Source organism: Paralichthys olivaceus, chromosome 20 (genome assembly GCF_024713975.1).
Source record: "Paralichthys olivaceus isolate ysfri-2021 chromosome 20, ASM2471397v2, whole genome shotgun sequence".
Classification (NCBI taxonomy): domain Eukaryota; kingdom Metazoa; phylum Chordata; class Actinopteri; order Pleuronectiformes; family Paralichthyidae; genus Paralichthys; species Paralichthys olivaceus.
In genome coordinates, this window is record NC_091112.1 from 16,916,066 (window position 1) to 16,936,375 (window position 20,310).

Sequence of the window (20,310 nt, forward strand, 5' to 3'; positions counted from 1 at the left end):
TAGAACAATGGGAAGGTCGTGAGAAAAAAATAACGTGAATCAGTTGGTGATCGGAGTCACGGTGAAATGGAGCCATGGAAAACATTTCTGTTGGCTGTATAATCGCAAAGCAGGGATATTAAAACTTGCATAAACATCCATTCTAGGTGAATCTATCTCATACATCTGGGAGATTAAAAATTCATACTACTTCTGAACAACTAACTAGTTTTTTCTTGTATAAAAGTAAAATGAAAAGTTAATCATAGGCTGAAACTGCATCTCTTAACACGTGTCTCTGCAGTGCTATCTTTGCCACTAGATCATGATGTATGCTCTCATTAATAATCCATGGGTGTCACTCCAGCTTCACAATCTCCCAAACTGCCACCGTTCCAAACCAAACCTCCTGACTCCCACACGCCTCTGCCAAACTGTGGCCAGCGAGTCCAAACTATCAGCTCCTCCTTTACTAAACCATACCAGTGTTCTTCTGTTCCACCATATAAATATTACTCTTTTTTAAACTGCTTTTAAATCACAGATGCAGTTTCAGTGAATTTTGTATAAAATCTAAAACCAGAGAAATAATCAACATCACTGTCAACATTCAGGCCTTAACTGAAAAAATTAATGTAGTGCAAAGTTTTGTGTATTTATTCAAAATATTGAATTAGATATGAGTGAACTTTACACTCAGTGGCCATTTTATTAGGAACACCTATAAAATCTAATGCAATCCAATACAACAGGTCAGACATTAGTTTTACCTTTACAAAGGTTACAATGTTTAGTTTAGATTTGACTGTGTTAATTATTGAGGTTGTAGGTTGTATGCTGCAGTCCAATACAACAACAAAATGTAAACAGTATGAATGAGACTGTTCTTGTTCACCTTATTAAGTGGCATGGGGAGGGGTCTTGTTTCAGTATATTAACTTGAATTATTAGCTTTCCAAAACCGGCCAGTGTTTAACTGAATCAATTAATTTAACATACAATATCTTATTTACTCACTGTCCCACAATTATATTTGTTTGCAGATGAAAGCACAGATTGGCTCTGGGATGTTCGAGGCAAAGCTGGTGAGAATTTCCAGAATCCAAGTTTAATGAGTTGGATGCTGAAAAAAGTTTGTGAATAAACTGAAACCTGCGGAGGAGCGATGACTTTGGCTCAGAGTCAGGAGCAAAATGCACGACAGCAGGAGTACGGCTGTTTCTCTCAGGGCAGAGCTGAGGCTGGTGGGATTGGAATGGGTTAACTTAACTAAACTTATGAGTCTAACATCTCACCTTTTCACACCCAACAATAAACTCACAGGACAGTATGGAAGAAAAAAGAAGAAGAAAGACACATAAACCAAGGTCAACAAAGAAAAATGAATGTAACAAAAATCAAAAATCTGATTTTTGAGAGAAGAATTTCTTGAGCTGGTGAGGAAGACGTATAACAAGCAACTTGACACTGATACAGACACACAAGAAAAACAAATAACTCAGCATATCACATGAACTAACTCATATGAACATTCAAGCACTCCTCCACCAGCTTCTACATGTGAAAGCGCTTCTTGAACAGGGGTCAAGATGCAGAGAGGAGAACAACTCACCTGCTATCTGTGTCCAAACCCACAAAGTCCTTCTTTTCAAAGGGCACACAGAGCAGCGGGATCTTATCACCGGACTTGTCTGTGGCCCGGTCAAGCCGCTTGGACTCCAGAACTATGAATATCGACTCCACAAAATCCTCCACTCTCTTCTCCACATCGGAGCAGTCTTCGAAGCCGGGGTAGAAGGCCACGTCTGTGCGCTGCTGCTCTGCGACCTCTCCCTGCAGCCCAAACACAAGCAACCTGGAGTCGTACAGCGTGGAGCTGTACACTTCCTTCTGGCCGTGGAAGCGATCAGAAGTCTGGGGCCACTCCTTTGCCGAGTCACAGGTGGTGATGGCGATGAGGCCCACCACCTTGCGGTGCGTCTGGAAATCCCCCCATTCGTTGTTTTCCGGTAGGTAGTGGTGGCGGTAGCGGATGTAGAGGAGGCGCTGCGAGTCCCTGACGCTGACCTGGCTCACGCTGGCAATGCGCTTGTAGATCTTGAAGAACTGGTCCTCAGGTACGATGCCAACTGGCTGAACCACCACAAGCACAGTCTGGTGGTCCTCAGCACACTGCATGTAGTCCGGGACGCTCATCTTCACATGTGGCTGCACGGGGACAGAAGCACAAACACTTTAAGAAACAAAGCTTATGCCCTGGCTTCCAACCATCTGCAACTAACCACCCCGCCAAGAAGGTTATGATTTCATCTGCAATCCATCAATCGATCGATAGATATATTCATAGATTCAATTTATTGTCCACATCAGTGGGAATCTGCCTTTGCCTTCTCCCAAACACATCAAAAGTACATACATGACACAACACCATACAAAATATACAATACAAACATACAAAAGTGCAATAGACAGGTAGCGTCAAGTTGTATCAATAAATAAATAATGGCAGTGAGCAAACTTTACTGAATCTTTGTTTGTTAATTTGCAGGATTACACTACACTACTGGGAGTCTGGGAACTTGGTGAGAGACTCAGTTTGGGTCAGGGAAGATCCCACTAAACTTTGCTGCAGATCTGAATCAGGGGGAGATGATTTTTTTTTCTTTGACATTGCGAGATTGGACATTTTCCGAGATTTTCATGAATTTCAAAAGAAATAATACAGAGATCTTGATGAAAAAATTTATGAATAATTGCATTTAATTTGAGGAGACAGTTGGGTCTTGGCGGAGGTATGTGTTTTAGTGAGTTTCTTACATTTCCTCAAAAGAAAAGAGAGTCTCTCAAAGTCGTTTTACACAAATGAAGTTTGCCAGGACATTGTTCCACATAGGAGAGGCTGCTTTTCATATTGAGACACTAATTTCAAATGCACAACCCTGTTCACCTCCACTGTATTGGGCTGGAGGCAAACACGTGCAGCAGCAGGTGTCTCAAAACTAAGACCAACCAACACTAACAGCATGAACGTGCAACAGAAAACTGAATGTATGTTTTGTTTTGCACTTTGGGAGAAACTACACTTTATTAAATATAGGGATGGAGGACATCTGGAGCTCAAAACACAGCTACACACTATGATCCTCTGACGCTTGAATGAAAATGCAGCTCCTGAGTGTCCGGTATAAACATGGTGGAGAACCTGACTCTCCGGGAACAGTCGAGGAGCTGTGTTGATAGTTACATCTGCAGAAAAGCAGAGCAAGCACGTGCTAAGTGTCTCTAACAGCTAGCATTAGCAGCTAGAAGCTGCAGCTGGCGACAATATCACAGTGGGTGCATGTGACAGAAATGTTGCATGAATCAAAACGCAGCTCCTCCATTCATGAGCACGTGATGAGGTCATTTTACATGATGTCAAGTGACTAACGTTGAGCTAAGTGTCTGACAACAGTGGAGAGTCAGATAGCTTAGCTTAGCTAGCTCAGCTCTGGATTAACAGCTGGTGACAGTCCCGCAGGAACAAGGCAGTTTCAGGAATAAACGTGTTTCTGTGGCACAGATCGGCTGAGTCACGTGAACCTACACCATTTAAAAGGTTATGTCACGTTACCTGTTTGCAGTCTCCTGTCAAATCTCGCAGCTTCCTGCTTTAGCTCAGTGTTTAACAACAGTTCAATAACAGCACGGCTTCCAGTGAGCATTTTCAAAATAAAACCCTCACGAGACTCGATATGGATTTATTGTTTTAATCAGGAGTTTCTTTGGATCCTTTCTGCTCGATGACACTCTCCCAATAGTTCATATCAACTTATATCAATTCAAAGAAAAGTGACAGAGGCATGTTTCTTGTTGTGTTACATCTTTTTCCCCCCTAGTTACCCTAATTTATATTTTGGATCAAAAACTAATGGATGAAAACAGCAGCCAAAATCAATGAGTCACAACCAAAATATTGATAGTATGGGTATAAACAACATTTACTCTGGGAAATAAGCACGTGGGACTAAGATACAAACATGTGATTCCACTCACTTCTCTCCATGCTACAGCATAAAGTATGGACTTAAATAGACTTCAGAACAATCCTCTCAAATAGTATTTTTTTTTCACCATACATGCACTTTTTTATTACCACAGCAGTGATTTTATTTGTTTTTTATTTTGTAAACAGGATCTTTATCTCTTATTTCCTCTCTTTAATTTCTTCTTCGTCTTTATATTCTGCTGCAGACAAACATCTGCTCCACTCAAAGGAGACAAGAGGTACTGCAACTCAGGGACACCTCGAGCAACAAGTGTGCATAAATTGTCAATTTGAATGAAGCTCATATAATTTATTATTATGAATAATTATGTATTTCTTTACATTCATAATGTAATAATTGTCATAATAATTGAATGTGCTTTTCCTAATTACTGATGTATTTAACATTTATATTCTGCATCTAATTAAATGTTTAAAATTAATGACTTATATTAAAATTATATTAGTCATATTAATATTAATCATTAGTTTTCTAGCGTTTAATTTTAAACTTTAACTTCAGCACATGCAAACTCGATGTTTTATTTCATCATTATAAAAAAACATACTGACACAATCATTCTGTAAAAATATCAGTTTCAACAAATGCACTGACACCGAAGATCAAATACGGAAGAAGTCGTCCATGTGGCTGAACTGGCAATCAACATCTTCAACTAACTTTTAAATTAGAAATGATAACCCTGTGGGTGGAGACGTCTCCACACCATCTTGTAAAATTCCTCAGTGAAGTGGGAACGCTGAATAGCAAATGACACATTAGAAGTTTTTTTGGGATCCACAAAGAAATAAAAATACCCACACAGGTAGATTCAACTCCAATTTATTTTTCTTTAACCCATAAATCACTTTTCACAATCTTCTTGGAAGACAACAGCATTTTATTCCTTAATTTGTTCTTTTTTTGGCCAAGGGGAATTGGTCCAAAAGCGAAGCAGGAGCTCAGAGAGAGACATGGAATGTCTAAAACATGATTCATAGTGAATACACACCAGTTACAGGCAAACATCCACAACCATCAACTTACAGAACAGTGCACAAACGTTTCTGTGTGTTTGTAGGCTGCCATTACTGGGGATCCCAAACCTTGACAACAAGATCATGAGAACATGGAGGGGTTTGACAGGTGTTACGAGTAAGAGAAGAAAATTTGTTCTCGATTTTTAAAAAGACACAAGACAAATACATGAACATAATATTTCAACTGAGATCAATCAAATGAATAAACACAAATGCATAAAAAAAGCACAGATTAGTGAAGCCTTCATTTTTCCCATGTGATGAGTGTTCCCTAAGGCTGGTAAGACTGAGTCAGGTCAATCTCAACACAGCTCTGACCTTTATTTCTGTTCAGAATGAGGAAGGGTTCGGGTGCATAGTCACATAACTGCATCTTCATGCACCGGAACAGTCAGTGGAACTGAAACAAGGTGATAAACAGAGGAAGGAACAAAGCTATGTAGTTGAAAGCAAGATAATTCACATCTTTTCACTCCAATTGTTTAACCTCGCCATGAAATGGTCCTTTCTAAACTTGTGGCGCTTTCACTCTGTCAGTCGCCAACATGGAGCACCCACTGGTGAAATGGAGCTGTCTAGTTGTACAGTAAAATTATTGAAAACGCAGAAGATCTTAGCTAAGTGCTAATCCCACAGTGAGTAATCACCTGCAGAATCACATCACAGATATATTATATTGGCACCAACTGTCATGCTGCTCAACTGCATGTGAACATAGGGCAGCTAATTACTGAAATGTTTTTGGTTCACCAGACACCATTATAATATATCTAAGGAGTGTTCAGTCGCCAAATCCAACATTTTTTGAAATTAACAGGACTGTAGCCTGAAACCCCATCCCCCTGAGAAAAGGTCTGACCAGACAACCTTTGGATTTTTCATTTAATTCATAAATTTTCCATAAATTGTAATTCCTTACATGAAAATCTAAATGTTTTTTTCCCCCACACTGAATAAAACTTGAGGGAGAAGATACTGAATTTGTTTTTTGTTTGTGTATGTAACACTGGAATAAACCTACTGTGTATGGTTAAAGAAAATATATGCAGCATGACCTCTTTGTACGAAATGGTGACTACAGCCTGAGTCAGCACTTATTACTAAAGCCAATAACCATTCTTCTACCAAAAGTTACCCTGTGGAGTTCTACAGGCATCATGGAGCAACATATTTACACATAGGTCCCTGTTTTGTCTGTCGTGCAATACACACTCCTGTCAGTTTGAGTTCAGTGGAGTTAATTTCCCATGTATTTCCATTTAGCATTACGTGGACATCTAGCATGTCGCGTGAGCAAGAATAAAAGACATGTTGTGTGCCTGAGCGAGAGACAGTGATTGTTTTTTTTTTGTTGTGAAAATCTCGCCAGCACCAATGGTCAGGCATGCCCAGGCAAGCATTAAAGGAAAGCTTGCATGCAAGTGCTCAGTAAATGTAAACATAGATTTGTTAAACAAAGAAACTCCACAGGGGACTTTTAATGTGCTAGTTACAGTAAAGTAACTTGTATTTTTAATGTCAGCACAAGACCTCACTGTGCTAAAGTGGATGACCACCTCTCATCACATACTGCAGTAGGCAACCACTGGACCGAAATAATACAAAAATCAGCATTAATGCCAAAAAAAGCCTCATTTAGCTGCAATAATTCAGATGGGTTTAAGGACATCATGGTCCTTGCTACTTCTGTTTGCATTTGCATCCACTAGAGGTGCACATAGTGTGCAGTCATGCACAACATGGGAACTTGAAGGCTACAGAAAAAAACAAACCACAAGGTATTTAAGACTGAGTGATGATGTGTGTGTTTGGTCTGCAGAGGATCAGGAGGGGTTGAATGTTGTCATCCAGTGGATTAGTTTAATCTCCAGCGATCATGTGGCCGAGGCCATGATTAGTCGAACTAATTACCGCACATCTAGACATCCCATTGACTCCTAGTGGACTAGGAGCACTTGTTAACACTGGTCTGTCCGACAGGAAGGGAATCAAAACAGAACAGAAAGAAAATACAACAACAGGTAGAAATAAAAGAGATTAAGACTGTTTTGAAGTCTAATGGTGCAGTAAAGGGAATGTGTGTCTTCTGATTTGCTGAACACAAGATATTTGGCATTCTTCATTATGGCATTGAAAGTGTGTGGACACTGGTGAATAAGGGGTCGCCATCAGGGCGCAGGGTGGGTGAGTGAGTGGGTGGGTGGGGTGTCGGCTGGGGTTAAGATGGAGAATTACACTTCAACCTCCTCACGCCAGCTTCAGAAACTGTTCCACTGTGTCGGCTTCCACCGCCTCCGAAAACATTTCATAGTTCTGTGGAGAGGAAGAGGGTCAATGAGCAGACAAGAAAACAAAGACATTCTCTTCTCGGCTGCATCGTCTGACAACAGGCAAATAAAAATAACTAACAAACAGCATTTTAATTTCTCACTGGAAACAACTGGTATCAAGATGTCTTTCAAGTCAACTCACAATGGTTGTTACATTTTTGGGCACAATGACTCATGATGATAAAGGTCTTCTTAATTATCAAACAAAATATTAACATCTTCACTTGAAAGACATGGCTTCCATATTGAATCCTGCAGCCTGTTACACCAGCTATTTATTCCATCATGCAAAGTTTAGTTAGAGCATATTGTGGAAGATGCACTATAACTTAGGAGATTTGGTTTGCATACAAGTAACACTACTTCGTTTTAGTTTCACATTGTTCACGTCTGCCGTCCAAACTACACCAGCGTTATGAGACGCTGGCCCTGGTTTATTTTGAAAGCTCGTGTGGAAACGATGTCACACACATTCTGTTCCTAATTGTTTCTAATCGGTCACAACTCATTTTACAGCACAGAGTGTAAAGTGTCAGTAACTGTTCCACAATTACTGTTAATCATTCATAGTATTTCCTCCAACTACGCAAATAGACAATCTACTTCCTGTTTAAATGGACAGATGTGCCCAGTGAACATTGTTGTTAATGCGATATACATTTTCATTGAGTGTTGGTGTGGATAGGAATTGGTTCTGATACCGTGCTAAAACGCTTGCCTGGATCATAGACCGTATACAAGAATGGTCGACATGACAACTCCCCAAAAGTGAAGCCAGAGCATCTCGATCGCCACCTGGTGGCTGACTGCAGCATAGGTCATGAATCCAGCCTCTGCCATGTTAATGATGGGACAGGGACCAAATTAAAAAGTCAAAGTAAACATCAAATAGAGAAGATGGTTTCTGTCTTATCACACTGATGCATGTTCAACTGTTTATGTTACTGTTTAGTTTGGCTTTAATTAGTTATTTGATATGAGCTCATTTATCAGTGGGACCTCGCTACCATGACTCCATCCCTATTGCTACCAAGCAAACTCATTGCGTTGTCCCTCTTTACATACAGTCTATGATTTTTCATGAAAACCAGCTACAAGTGTTGCTGACCCTTACTGTCAGTAACAGTTTCACATCATCATCAGTCCAATATTAGAAATCCCTACTGTTACTTTACAAAGTAAAACCTGTTCCTCATTCATAGTACTTTTTGCATCCAAGCAACCAACTGTAGACAATCTACTTCCTGTTAACAGCTAAATGCTCATGACCAGTGTATGAGATGACATTATTTCTGATGCAGGGTTAAAATGCTGGTCTGAATGAATTTCAGAAAAAACTAAATGTATGGATTTCATTTGATTCTATATTTAATCTCATAAAATGATGTCGGTCATAAATGCATAAACAAGCGTGTGGCTCTGACCGCAATTTTGAGCCTGACCTGAACTAGACAGGTATTGTTTTTGGTGTCCAAAACTGACCCAAGTCTGACGTTTTTGTTGATTTCAGGCACATGCAATGTAAAATATGAAATAGACAGCCCAGCCAACATGACTGAACCCAACCGTAACCAGAATATCATTCCAAATATTTGTCCGATCCTAGCCCGATGGATCATGACGGGTCTCCACAGGCTAGGGTCAGGAATCCACTCATGTGTGTGCTTCTCTTACCCCACAGTATTGGTCCTCATTAAAAAGCTGGGGAGGGACCGCCGCGGTGTCCCCTGCCTTGCTTCTCATTTCGTCACGCAGCTCCACACCAACAGAGATGTCGATGAGCTCGTACTTGATGCTTTTACTTTCGAGGATCCGAATCACTTCTGCCTGCTGAGACTTTACCTGAGAGAAACAAAATAAGCAACAGTGACCATTACAAATTATTCAGCCACAACATAGCCACAAGGAATGAGTGAATTAATTTAACCATGATAATATTATCTGCACATAATGTGGAGATTTTTACCAGCACTTCAACATCTGCTTTCATTCACTACAGTTCTAAAAACTAAGAAGAGCAAAAAAGCTTGATTGCCATCATGGAGCTGAAGGGCAGGAACATGCACACATTTTTTTCAGATGGAAAACATGAACTATATGATTTAACGTTTCTGAGGCTGTGTATTTATAACTACAGTGGTTTTGTCTGGCATGTGGGTGGTGATTAATAGACCATGTGATCATTCTGGGCAGTTGAGGAAGTTGGGGGGTGGAGGTGTTTGTGAATGCGACCACACCTTAGCACAACATGAACTTGAAACACACAAGCTTGCGTTGAGTTGGCCACACACCCTAGTAAGGCCAGTGTCATGTTCTTGAAAGTGCAAAGGGGTATTGCTTTTGCTTTTTTCAAAATTGTGAAAGCAGACTCAGCAGTTGAATAAACATTAACTCCTGTGTGGAGTTGTGTGTGTTCTGCAGTCTGCAAATAAGATATTTTCAAAAGAGAGGCACTACTATCGAAACATGACTTCAGGTAAGATCTTCTGGGAATAAAACAAAAAGATAGCAGTATAGAAACACATGCACATATGGAAGTAAATGTAAACATGTGTGCCATGTGTGATCTAAACATGTGATATATATACATGTGATATATATACAAAAAACACACAAATATATATATATATATATATATATATATATATATATATATATGCAAAAACACACACATACATACATACATACATACACATTAGCTATTGTATATGAGAGGGTTAAAAACAAATGTCTTCACAAAACTTTTCCACTGCATGAATTCCTGCACACCCCTAATAGAAAACAGATGTGTGGTCCAGTGCATCATGGACAATCACTGTTCTCATACAGTTCTACTACTCTATAGATTTACTCCAACAAGAGATTTTGTATTATATGTACAACATCACTTTATTGACGTCATTATGATGATTGTTTTCTACAGAAATCCACTATAATATATTGTTTGCTTGGCAATAAATACATGCATCAAATTATATAAATGCGTTACGCTTTGTTTTTTGTAAATAAAAGGCTTCACTGGTTAATTCGGCTCATATATAATCTATTAGTCTGCTCTTGCTTTAACAACACATTAGAAATTATGATTATTAAAATGCCTCTTTTTTTACATTAGGTCTGGTGTGCAGTTTTCCATACAGGAAACGGATGCATGAGCTGGATATTCCGAAGTCAGCATTGTGTACTAGAATAACACTATATGACCAACACAGTCCACATTTAAAGTGTTACACTGAATAAACAGCTAGCCAGACACAAACACGCGTCCCCTCCACAAAGTCAGAGGAAGTGGAATCATGCATCCTGGCTCCTTTTCGTTGTGCGAAATGAAAGAGAGGTGCTGGCGTTTCTCTGGAGACAGCCGAGGCAGTGACTTGTACAGGCCGCTGTTTCAGGAGGAAGCTGACAGGACTCAGGTGCATCTGTGTTAGCCGAAGCTGTTAGCCGAAGCTGTTAGCAACTGCTGTTAGCTTATATGTTAGCTAATGTTAGCACCCAGGTATCGCCTCGTCACTCACCATCCGTGAGGCAGTAACGGTAGTGTAGTACAGCTTGACGCCCATTGTTCCTCTGGTTCTCTTGGTTCTCCTGGTTCTCCTGGTTCCTCTGGTTCTCTTGGTTCCTCTGGTTCCTCACCGCCTTGTACGTGTACGTGTGTTCTGAACGACAGAGGCGCGCCCTCCCACAGCAGTGGATCATAGAGGGGAAGGAAGTGTGGCTGGGTCCCTTTCAAAGTAAAATACGTCTTTTTTTGGAAACCCAGAGAAAACGATTATGACGATGGTTAAGATCATGAAAGTAAAGTATTATTATAATGATGTATTATTATTATTGCTAGGAACAGTCCTATATACTGGATGTATACTGGCAGGATGTAATTATAATTATAGGCTCCATAGGCTTAGCTAAGAAACACACTTTTGTATTCAACCCCTGTTGGACTGGTTGGTATATTGATATGATACACACTTATATGATTAACTAAAATGTAATAGCAGCAGCACTAAATAATAATATCTAAATAATTATAAACATTTTCTCTGGAGGGCATCCCTTCACATTGGGTCCTGTCACTCAATGCCACAGGTATAAGCTTGTCCTTGACCTTTGGCCGCTCTGTGTGCTGACAGAAAAAAACTTTGATGAGCCTCCACTGTACCTTTTATCTCCAGATACTTTGTGAAGAACTGCACAAACTTGAGGGTTTTGTTGTTTTTTTTTTGGATTAGCTAAAATCAAGAATGTAACTGTGAAGTGTCAGTAAATGTGTGTATTACATAAAAGTTGAGAATACTCAACATGTTTTTTTTATCATTAAAGGTGTTAAATTGCAACTCGAAATGAAACACCACATGAAATATTCATTGATAAAAAAGGTTTAAGAATCAGGAGCTGCTTTGCTGACAATATAGATCAGCAGGAATGTACTGACAAAATTATCCAGATTTAAAATGAAATCTACAAAATGATGCAGCAGCACCATGATAACACAAAAAACAAGCACAATATGTTAGAATATACATTGAAAATGGTAAACTACACCAAATCCCCTTGAGCTGGAGGTTAGCGTGTTGTAATTAAAGACAATGAAGCTAGCATTTGTCAAGGTTTGTCCCAGAAAAATGTTTATTTAACTCAATCCCAATCCATTTTCACATGTTGGTCAGTAGTAGCAGACATACATTATCATGGTACCTTTATCTACATTCATGTCACACACATGCTCAACTTTTCCCTAAGGCCACAAAAAGGTTTCCAACAGACCTTTCCCACAGCAGACATGTTAGCTTTGTCTCAATTCAGGGGCTTCATCCTTCGAAGGCTGCATTTTTTAAATGATTGGATCCCAGTCCCAAGGCTTCTACAAATGTGGCCTACAAATACATCTTTCCATCTCCCAAAAATAAAGGGGATGGAATCGGTGGATCCTTCTAGGCCAAACCTATCCCAGGAATCATTGCATATTCCTGGCGAAACGTTACAGTGTTGGCAAGCAACATGACGTCAGATGGTTGAGTATCACTCTTCAACCAAACAGCTAATGCAGGACATGCTAAAAAAAAAACAAAGGGCATGAAAACTTTCTCAGCGTGCCAAACTTCCGCTCTGTTGCTAGGCAACAACTATAAAAACAGGATATGCTGATCATGTGAAGCCTTTGTAGACCAGACTGTCTCATTTTGGTTTGGCCTTCGCAGTCTTCACGGCCCACGAAGGAGGCGCGTGGGCTGATTAGACAATGTCCTCCAAAGGATGCAGCCCCCAAATTGAGACACAGACCTTGAAATGACACAGAAGGTGATACTCGGGTGTAAATCATAAAATCCATCAGGGCTGGATTCCATTTAGCTGCTTCGGTATCATGGTCCTGGTGTCATGCATACTGGCTCACTGTCACACAATCAGAGCCATTGTTTATTTTTTCAGCAACACACGTGTGCTTTACTTACTATGACATATCACAACGTCTGCAGTGACAATGGCCTGTTGGAAAAAATACAGTGATTGCCGACATCCTAATATACAGTATATCATACAAAACGGTCTAACTGCATGAATAAAACGAAAATTATATTTTAAAAATTAAGACTTTCATTATATATTACATTGCAGTTTTCTTAAATATGGACAGTGCATTAAGTTCTATCAAAATAAAAGTGCTATTATATCAAACTTGTGCTTGAACAACAACATAAAAAAGGTTTAACTTTCCAAGTAGCATAGACACACATCTCATCATGTGATGGCAACTTAAAACCCAAACCTTACATTTCTGAAGAATCTACACTGTCATGTAGAGAACAGTGCAATATTGATGCAATAATAAATCAGCACCGACTTTATGGTAAATCTAACATTAAATGTGCAAACACTGGGCTCTCAAGGCACAATGACAAAGGCACTGCACAATGTAACATTGTTCATACAATGTAAAATGTAATTAAGTCGATTTATTTTTATTTTATCACACAATAGTGTCTGTACTTCAATTGTGAAGTCGTTTTTTGCATAGAAGAAATGTTGTCAAGCACCTTTAAATGATTTCTAGATCGAAACACGTCAGTGCAACTAGGCCAAGTTTCACTTTACTTCATGGAATAGCCACTTTGATTTCATTAATTGTCCATTTTTAAAAATCCTTTAATTGTCCTGGGTTAAATATGCCCACTATGTGCATATAAAAGTAATGTATATTAACAATATTTGCAAATTGCAGATGCTCATCCTTGTCATCACAGTGTTGTAGTATAAAAAAAAAGTATGTTTTGTTCACTGTTTGTCATCTATTCGTCATATCTATATTTAGTTAGTCTGTGCATTATAAGAAGCTGATATTGATCAAAGCAGCAGCCTTTACTAAAACATGATAAATGCTGTTAGGGTGAATTGTACCACAAGGATTAGTATCAAATCATTAATACTATATAACATTACTTCTTTCTGCGACTGCATCAAAAATATTAAGTTCCCTTTCTATCAAGGCAGATTGTCTGGAAGGAGAAGGCACATGACGGACATAGTTCCTACAACATTCAATCCATTATTTGGACTTGGTCTTCAAGTCAAGCATTTGTTTAACTTTCCTCAACATGAAGGCACTAATTAGCGCACACATGACAAGAGTGACCCCGTAGAGTCCCGCAAAGAGAGCAACCTCACCACTGCCATGCAAACGGGAGTACAGCTCCCGGCGGCCCACGTAATCAAGGTGGGAGGCATGAATCTGACACAGGGTGCAGCAGGATAGCAAAACATGGAAAATCTGGTGACTCTGTCCCACAAAATCGCAGCGTCCAGGGAAGCAGCGCTCGAAGAGGGGGAAGGTAAAGAAGAAGGAACAGATGAGAAAGAACATCACTTGGCCAAAGTGAAAGAGAACGGCTTGGTCACTGCTGGCTGAGGACCAGGATAGGAGTCTCTTAGCCACTGGACTGATGTCCCACATGTAGGCGATTGCCGAGGGCAGCACCTGGCACACCTTACGCACCCTCGTTGATTGGGTGTGGTTGCAGTATTTGCCGTAGCAACAACCCAGGCATGACAAGCAGCTGAGGATGGTGGCAACAGGCATGAAGATCCCATGCACGTGTCTGTGCATGCCCTCATCCACAGCATAATAAAAGTGAACTATAGCACTGCCGTACTGATACTGTGCTACCCCGACATAGTCTAGGTAGAAGAAGACATAGTGATACAGCTCAGACTTCCCACCCAGCATGTGAGCTAGTACACTGAAGCCAGTATAGTTTAAAGACGACAGGATGAGAATCAATAGAGGCCACGATTGAGGATCGCCAACAAAGTCCACAGTCTCTATGAGCTGCTGCAATTTGACCAGGAGAACTAAAAACGCCAGCAGGTGAGTCCAGATGTTGATAGTCTCATTGTGGCGCTGGAACAAGGACAAGAAGTAGTAGCGCCAGTTCTGGTTGAGCGGTCGGTAGCCTGTGCAGACATGGAGCTCCCCAAAATAGGCGGGAACCTCGGTGTCTCTCACGGTGCCAGGCATGGAGGGAGCAGCCTCAGTCAGCATCTGGGGGACCTGCCTGATCTGCTGCAGGCTGATGAACACACGCCCAATTCTCTCCATCACAATGGTCGCCATTACTGCAAGGAGCTGGATGGTTCCTGCAGAAAAAGAGAGTTGAAACAGTTGAGGTAAGTAAAAATGGATGAGACTGTTGGTCCACGAAAGCTGTTTTCAGACTCCAGGTAAAATCTGGCGAGTTGGCTACAGAGTTTACCCAGAGTGAATTTCACACATGCACAAAACAGCAGGAGGTTCTCTGCACAGACACCCTCACAACAGTATCAAATCATCTGCATTATTCAGGCGAGCGGTGGAGCAGGCAGGCAGGAAGTGACATAATAACTCCGCTGCATAGTTATGTTATCATGTTTACAGCACCTCAACACAGTCATCAGCTCTTATCACCACAAACTCTGACATAATCGACTGTGTCGTCTACGTGTGTCACCGCTTCTTCTTTTTGTTTTTTAAATTTTAGACATATTAGAAGCTCCATCAACCCCCCCACTTGCTCACAGTGAATCCAGCTGGGCACCCCCTGCTGTCTTGTCACATCGACCTCCTTCTACAGACATTACACTCGCAGGCCACATGGATAAAGTCCACAGAACCAGTAGACCGTCTCACGCTGACGTTTGCGTTCACACATGCACATCCTCCGGAGAAAATGCCAAAGAACTGTGGAGCCCAGTGAATGTCTGAAATCAGTTTATGCCATAGTATAAACTCTGATTTTAGCACCACCAATTCCAAATCCAATGGCCCTGGTGATGGTTGAAGTTCTGAGTTGAACTTGATGTAAAAAGAAAAAAAAAAAAAACACAAAAAAACAAACCCCTCAGCGCCCCCCCCCAGCCTGCAGAACTTTTTTCCTGTGGCCGCCCCTGGTGAGAAGCTGCTGCGCGGAACATCCTAAATCAAAGCCTCTGCTTCAGTGAAGTAATGTAACGCTGGGTGTAACGAGTAACGTCGCGCTGCTGTCAGGGGTCCGTGAGTCCTGAGAAGTTTTGGCTCAGTGAGAAACAAAGACGTAACTTCTTCTACAAAGTGTCCATCACTGTCGTCACTGTCGTCATCCCCTGAGTCCCCAGAAGATCTCACCTCGAAGCTCCTGGTCTCCAGAGTCCGGCGGCCGAGACGATCGCTTCTGGCCTCGCTCCTCCACCCCCTCACTGAAGTGTCTGTCGCTCCACTGACAGAACACAAGCAAGTTAGTGATCTCCACAGACAAACCGGAAGCTTTGTGACTGTGACGTAAAAATAAAACTAGAATTCTGAGACTCTGCAATTTGACAGTCGACAGCAATCATCTCATTTTCTGCAGAAAATTACACACACAAAAAAACAGACAAAACACAAAAAAAGGAAAAAGCTTTCATCTCAAATCTACATATACAATTTGCATACATTGCACACAGTGGTGGGAAGTAACTTGATGTACTTGTACTTTATTTGGTTATTTAAAGAAGCAGAAATGATAATAAAGATAGAGGTATTGCCAATAAAAGTGGTGTATGTGAGTAGACATATTGTATATCTAGTTGTAATATTAATAGTCCACGATCAGATATCACAACAGTTCAAAATCCACTGCGGCCACAAATTCTACCTGTACTACCTACTTATGCAAAGTGAAAAATAATAATCTACTTTCCACCCACAGGTAGCTTTGGTTACTAGTTACTCTGTAGATTCACTACAAATTATGATGCAGGCTAATATATTGATTGATCAAGTAGTTTAAACAGCTATGCATTCACAGCGCCAACACTGAAGTGACGTTTGCACAGTGCTGCATCAAAATGATTAAATCAGGCCTAATTGTCACTCTGCACAATGAGTCCTTACTTTGTGCACTTCCTTTTTCTGTCAGTGCTGTGTTTTATTCTGAAAACTGATAGCAGAAATCCTGTTGTGTTTGCAGCTTGACGTACCTGGGTGGATCAGCAGGAAGACGGTTTTTTTTCTGTCAAAGAGTGAAAAAAAATGGAAAAAAAACTCATGTGTGACTTGAGTGTAGAACCTACAGACACTAGAAATGCTTTAAAAGTGTGAGATTTGTATGGATATTAAGGGAGTTAAGTTATGAAGACAGTGCTTTTCTGGTGTGTTCATGGGTAAATGAACATTTCTATTTCTATTTGAAAAACATCCTCCAATCACAAGTCGTTTGATTTCAGTGGAATCACTTTGAGGACAGATAATCAGCCACTCTTTAAACATCTTACATGAGCACAGGACTGTTCGGAGAGAGAAAAGGTATTCCGACTGCGTGGGTGTGGACTCCTGGAACATTCTTTGTCAGTGACTGCTTTTTTTCTTCTTCTTCTTCTTTAACATGAACAGGAAAAACATATCATACGCAGCGGGGGCAGAGTGGGATCACATTACTGTAGTGTTGAGACAGGCTGCTTATCAGATGTTTTATATTTATTCAGGTGAAGTGTTTGAAGATAATGCCGGAGAGCATGCTGGGATTAGTGAAAGAGTTGCATGAAAATATTTCATGATTTATGGTTATTTATACCTTCATCTCAAAAACATTTAATGTGAATCAACGTAAAGTAAACAGGAGAGTTTGGTGTTAAACAGACAGTAGCCAATTCTGCCTTGACAGGACTGAACGCCTGCGTGTTTCCAGTTGAAGTGGAAACAGGCTATGAGGTAATAAGTTTATACTATTAGTTTGGTAAAACGATTGTTCAATATTTTGGGGGAGTCTCGGCTTTTCAGTTTCTCGTTGATTCGTGATAAGTGATGATACGACATGATAAGACAATATGATACAATATTGTTAGTATTAGCTCGATGAAACAAGTAGCTTTCCTCTTCCAGTTTCCACCAAAGTTCTCCTTTTGCTGTCTTGATCCAGGACCTGTGGTGTAATGATTTCACCTGAAGCAGAACTGTGATTTGAGCTATGCTGAATGTTAACAGGCCAGGGTTACGCCCACATGTTTTACTTGAGGCTCAATTTAGAGGAATGTGAACAAGTAACATGTTTCAAAGAGGTTTAGAGAATCAGTGTTGCTGTTGGAAAAAAGCACTTTACATGCAATCCTGTAATCTTGAAAACATAGAGTATAAATGCAGCCTTTTTGATAAATAATGCAACAATGACCTTGGACCCTGGTTCTGGATCATGGTCTAAAGATAAGATGTTACAGCAGCATAAGAGGATAGTGAAAATAAGAAGCATTATTAGATGAATTAATAAATAGGTGAACAATTGGAAATAGGAAATATATATATATATATCAACATGAGAGAAATATAAAAATAGTAGTTATATGAATAATGTAAACAGGATGAATATAATGTAAACAGGTAGTCAGTGTAAAAGAGACCTCCGTTGTTTCCATATTGTAATTGTGTGTATGATGGATGAGGAGGGGAAAAGGAAGCACCATGGACACAAAGGACCCTCCCAGTCCAGCTGCATGTTTCACTGATATAACTTAACAGACTTTTTGAGCAACTCATGCTGTTTTCATCTGCTCATAAAGTGCCTCTAATAATCTGGAGGAAATGAGATCACAGTCTAATAGAAACAAGAAACTGTGGTCGTGTGGTTACAGTGACAAAGACAAAATTTGGTTCGAGAGGTTTTTACTTCACGCCCGAGGAACATTATGGGATTGGCGTAAGACAACTACAAAAAGTATGCAGATGGGAGCATCTGCAGGATGTTAAGTCAGTGAGTCATTTGCACACAACGTAAAACTAATATTTTGAAAAGCCTCAGTGGTCATTTAGATTGGTGAAATTCCTTTGTACCCTCAGCACTCAACTGCTGGGAGGATCTCTGAGAGTTTCATGCAGTAACTCTGTTTCTCTTCACACTTTTAAACACACACACGAGCTCACTCCCCTCCCTCTGCCCGTTTATCTCTCTTCACAAACACATTTCCTGTTGCTAACCACCCTCGCTTTGCTCAATAATTTCATTTCCTATTCTGCAGACCTTTTCATTCTTCCTTTTTAACACAATCATGTTATTGCAATCTGTCGCTCATGGAATTTGAAGCAGTCGCAGGAAGGTTTGCTCCTTTGTGCGAGGAGGAACAGAAGGAGCACTGCCAGTGCCCTACAAAATGACCTCCAGCAGGCTGCTGGTGTGCATGTTTCTAACCAAACTGTCAGACACAGACTCCATGAGGGTTGCATGAGGGTCTGACGACCTCTGGTGGAACCTTTGCTCACAGCCCAGCACCCAGCAGCCTGATAGGCATCCACCAGAATTGGCAGGCCCACCACTGGTGCCCAAATCTCTTCACAGATGAGAGCAGGTTCACACTGAGCACATGTGACAGATGTGAAAGAGTCTACAGACGCTGTGGTGAAAGTTTGAGGGTCGCACAGAACTCCATGTCATAGCCAACGGTTCCCTGACTGCTGCAGATCTTACGCTGGTGCAGTGAGCCCTGGGTTCCTCCTGGTGCAGGACAATGCCCTGCCTCATGTGGTCAGTGTGTAGGCAGTTCCTGGATAACGAAGGCATTGATGCCATTGACTAGCCCTCTCGTTCCCCTGACCTAAATCCAATTGAGCTCCTAAGGGACGTTGTGTATTGGTGCAACCAACAGAGCCAAGTTCTGCCACAGACTGACCAGGTGCTCACGATGCCCTGATCCAGGTCTGGGAGGAGATCACATCCACCAACTCATCAGGAGCATGCCCAGAGGGTGTCAAGAGTGCACAACGCCACACAGAGGCCAAACACTACAGAGTCACATTGAGTTTCTGTGATGAAATTCACACAAGTTGGATCAGCCGGTGATTTAAATTCTTTGCTTTGATTTCCAGTGTGGTTTTGAATCCAGCCCTCATTGGGTTAATGATTTTGATTTGCTTTGACTGTTACATAATTTTCTTCTAAAAAAAATATATAATGTATTTAAGTATTTATTTAAGTATGTATTTAAAGACATGAATCATTTGTTCATCAAGATCTGATGTGTGATTTTAGTGTACCCCTATTTTTTTTTTTAAGCACTGTGTTTAACAAAAGTAGTAAGTGAAAATGTGCTGAGACAATAAGAAAAGAATTATGGAAAGTAAAGTTGAGTTTTTAGTGAGTCCTCCATTCTTAAGGATGTTTGAAATGTACTTTCAGGTTATGGTTTAAATTCTCAGTTAACAAATGACTTAGTTTTAGGTTAGAATTAGCATCAACATTCATAAAGTTGTGTTTAATCAAATTATACAAAACTGCCAACACATTGAAATTACTCATGTGTAAGACCAATAGTTTTGTCTGTGGGTGAATAATGAAAGTGCATCATGTAGCACTGTACTGGGGATAACAGTGAAGAGTTCAGTGACCCAGTCATGTCAGGTGTTTGTTTTCTCTTCACCTGACAGGTTCCTGGAAGTCGACCATAGGTCTCTAAGCTGCTCAA

At 40.5% G+C, this 20,310-nt stretch overlaps 3 protein-coding genes across 6 annotated transcripts in view; all 3 read right to left on the bottom strand.

Annotated features, from left to right (window-relative positions):
* trappc9 (trafficking protein particle complex subunit 9) overlaps positions 1 to 3,697 on the bottom strand; it is a 185,894-nt gene extending 182,197 nt beyond the window's left edge. For 2 of the 4 annotated variants that reach the window (XM_069516452.1, XM_069516451.1), the window contains exons 1-3: positions 3,593 to 3,697; positions 1,592 to 2,187; positions 1,275 to 1,304 (exon numbers count right to left, since the gene is read on the bottom strand). In XM_069516452.1, coding sequence (XP_069372553.1) covers positions 1,275 to 1,304; positions 1,592 to 2,175 — 614 coding nt within the window. In that variant the 5' untranslated portion in view covers positions 2,176 to 2,187; positions 3,593 to 3,697. The remainder of the gene's footprint in view (positions 1 to 1,274; positions 1,305 to 1,591; positions 2,188 to 3,592) is intronic. The other 2 variants (XM_020090867.2, XM_020090866.2) reach the window with 1 other exon arrangement.
* A 1,137-nt stretch (positions 3,698 to 4,834) lies between these two features.
* sh3bgrl3 (SH3 domain binding glutamate-rich protein like 3) lies at positions 4,835 to 11,099 on the bottom strand. Its single transcript, XM_020090859.2, has 3 exons — positions 10,896 to 11,099; positions 9,052 to 9,219; positions 4,835 to 7,360 (listed from the first exon to the last, which is right to left on the bottom strand). Exons 1-3 carry the CDS (start codon positions 10,938 to 10,940, stop codon positions 7,295 to 7,297), a joined length of 279 nt encoding a protein of 92 aa, XP_019946418.1. The 5' UTR covers positions 10,941 to 11,099; the 3' UTR covers positions 4,835 to 7,294.
* Positions 11,100 to 11,975: 876 nt separating this feature from the next.
* On the bottom strand, positions 11,976 to 19,059 carry paqr7a (progestin and adipoQ receptor family member VII, a). Its single transcript, XM_069516633.1, has 3 exons — positions 16,843 to 19,059; positions 16,010 to 16,100; positions 11,976 to 15,006 (listed from the first exon to the last, which is right to left on the bottom strand). The coding sequence occupies exon 3, from the start codon at positions 14,981 to 14,983 to the stop codon at positions 13,919 to 13,921; it is 1,065 nt and encodes a 354-aa protein (XP_069372734.1). The 5' UTR covers positions 14,984 to 15,006; positions 16,010 to 16,100; positions 16,843 to 19,059; the 3' UTR covers positions 11,976 to 13,918.
* Between the last annotated feature and the right edge of the window lie 1,251 nt (positions 19,060 to 20,310).

Excerpts from the sequence above, each read along its gene's own strand:
- sh3bgrl3 (XM_020090859.2), bottom strand. The coding sequence starts at position 10,940 with ATGGGCGTCAAGCTGTACTACACTACCGTTACTGCCTCACGGATG. Across the intron at positions 9,220-10,895 it reads CCGTTACTGCCTCACGGATG|GTAAAGTCTCAGCAGGCAGA; the intron begins GTGAGTGACGAG and ends TGTTTCTCTCAG. Across the intron at positions 7,361-9,051 it reads ATGAGGACCAATACTGTGGG|AACTATGAAATGTTTTCGGA; the intron begins GTAAGAGAAGCA and ends TCCTCTCCACAG.
- paqr7a (XM_069516633.1), bottom strand. The coding sequence starts at position 14,983 with ATGGCGACCATTGTGATGGAGAGAATTGGGCGTGTGTTCATCAGCCTG.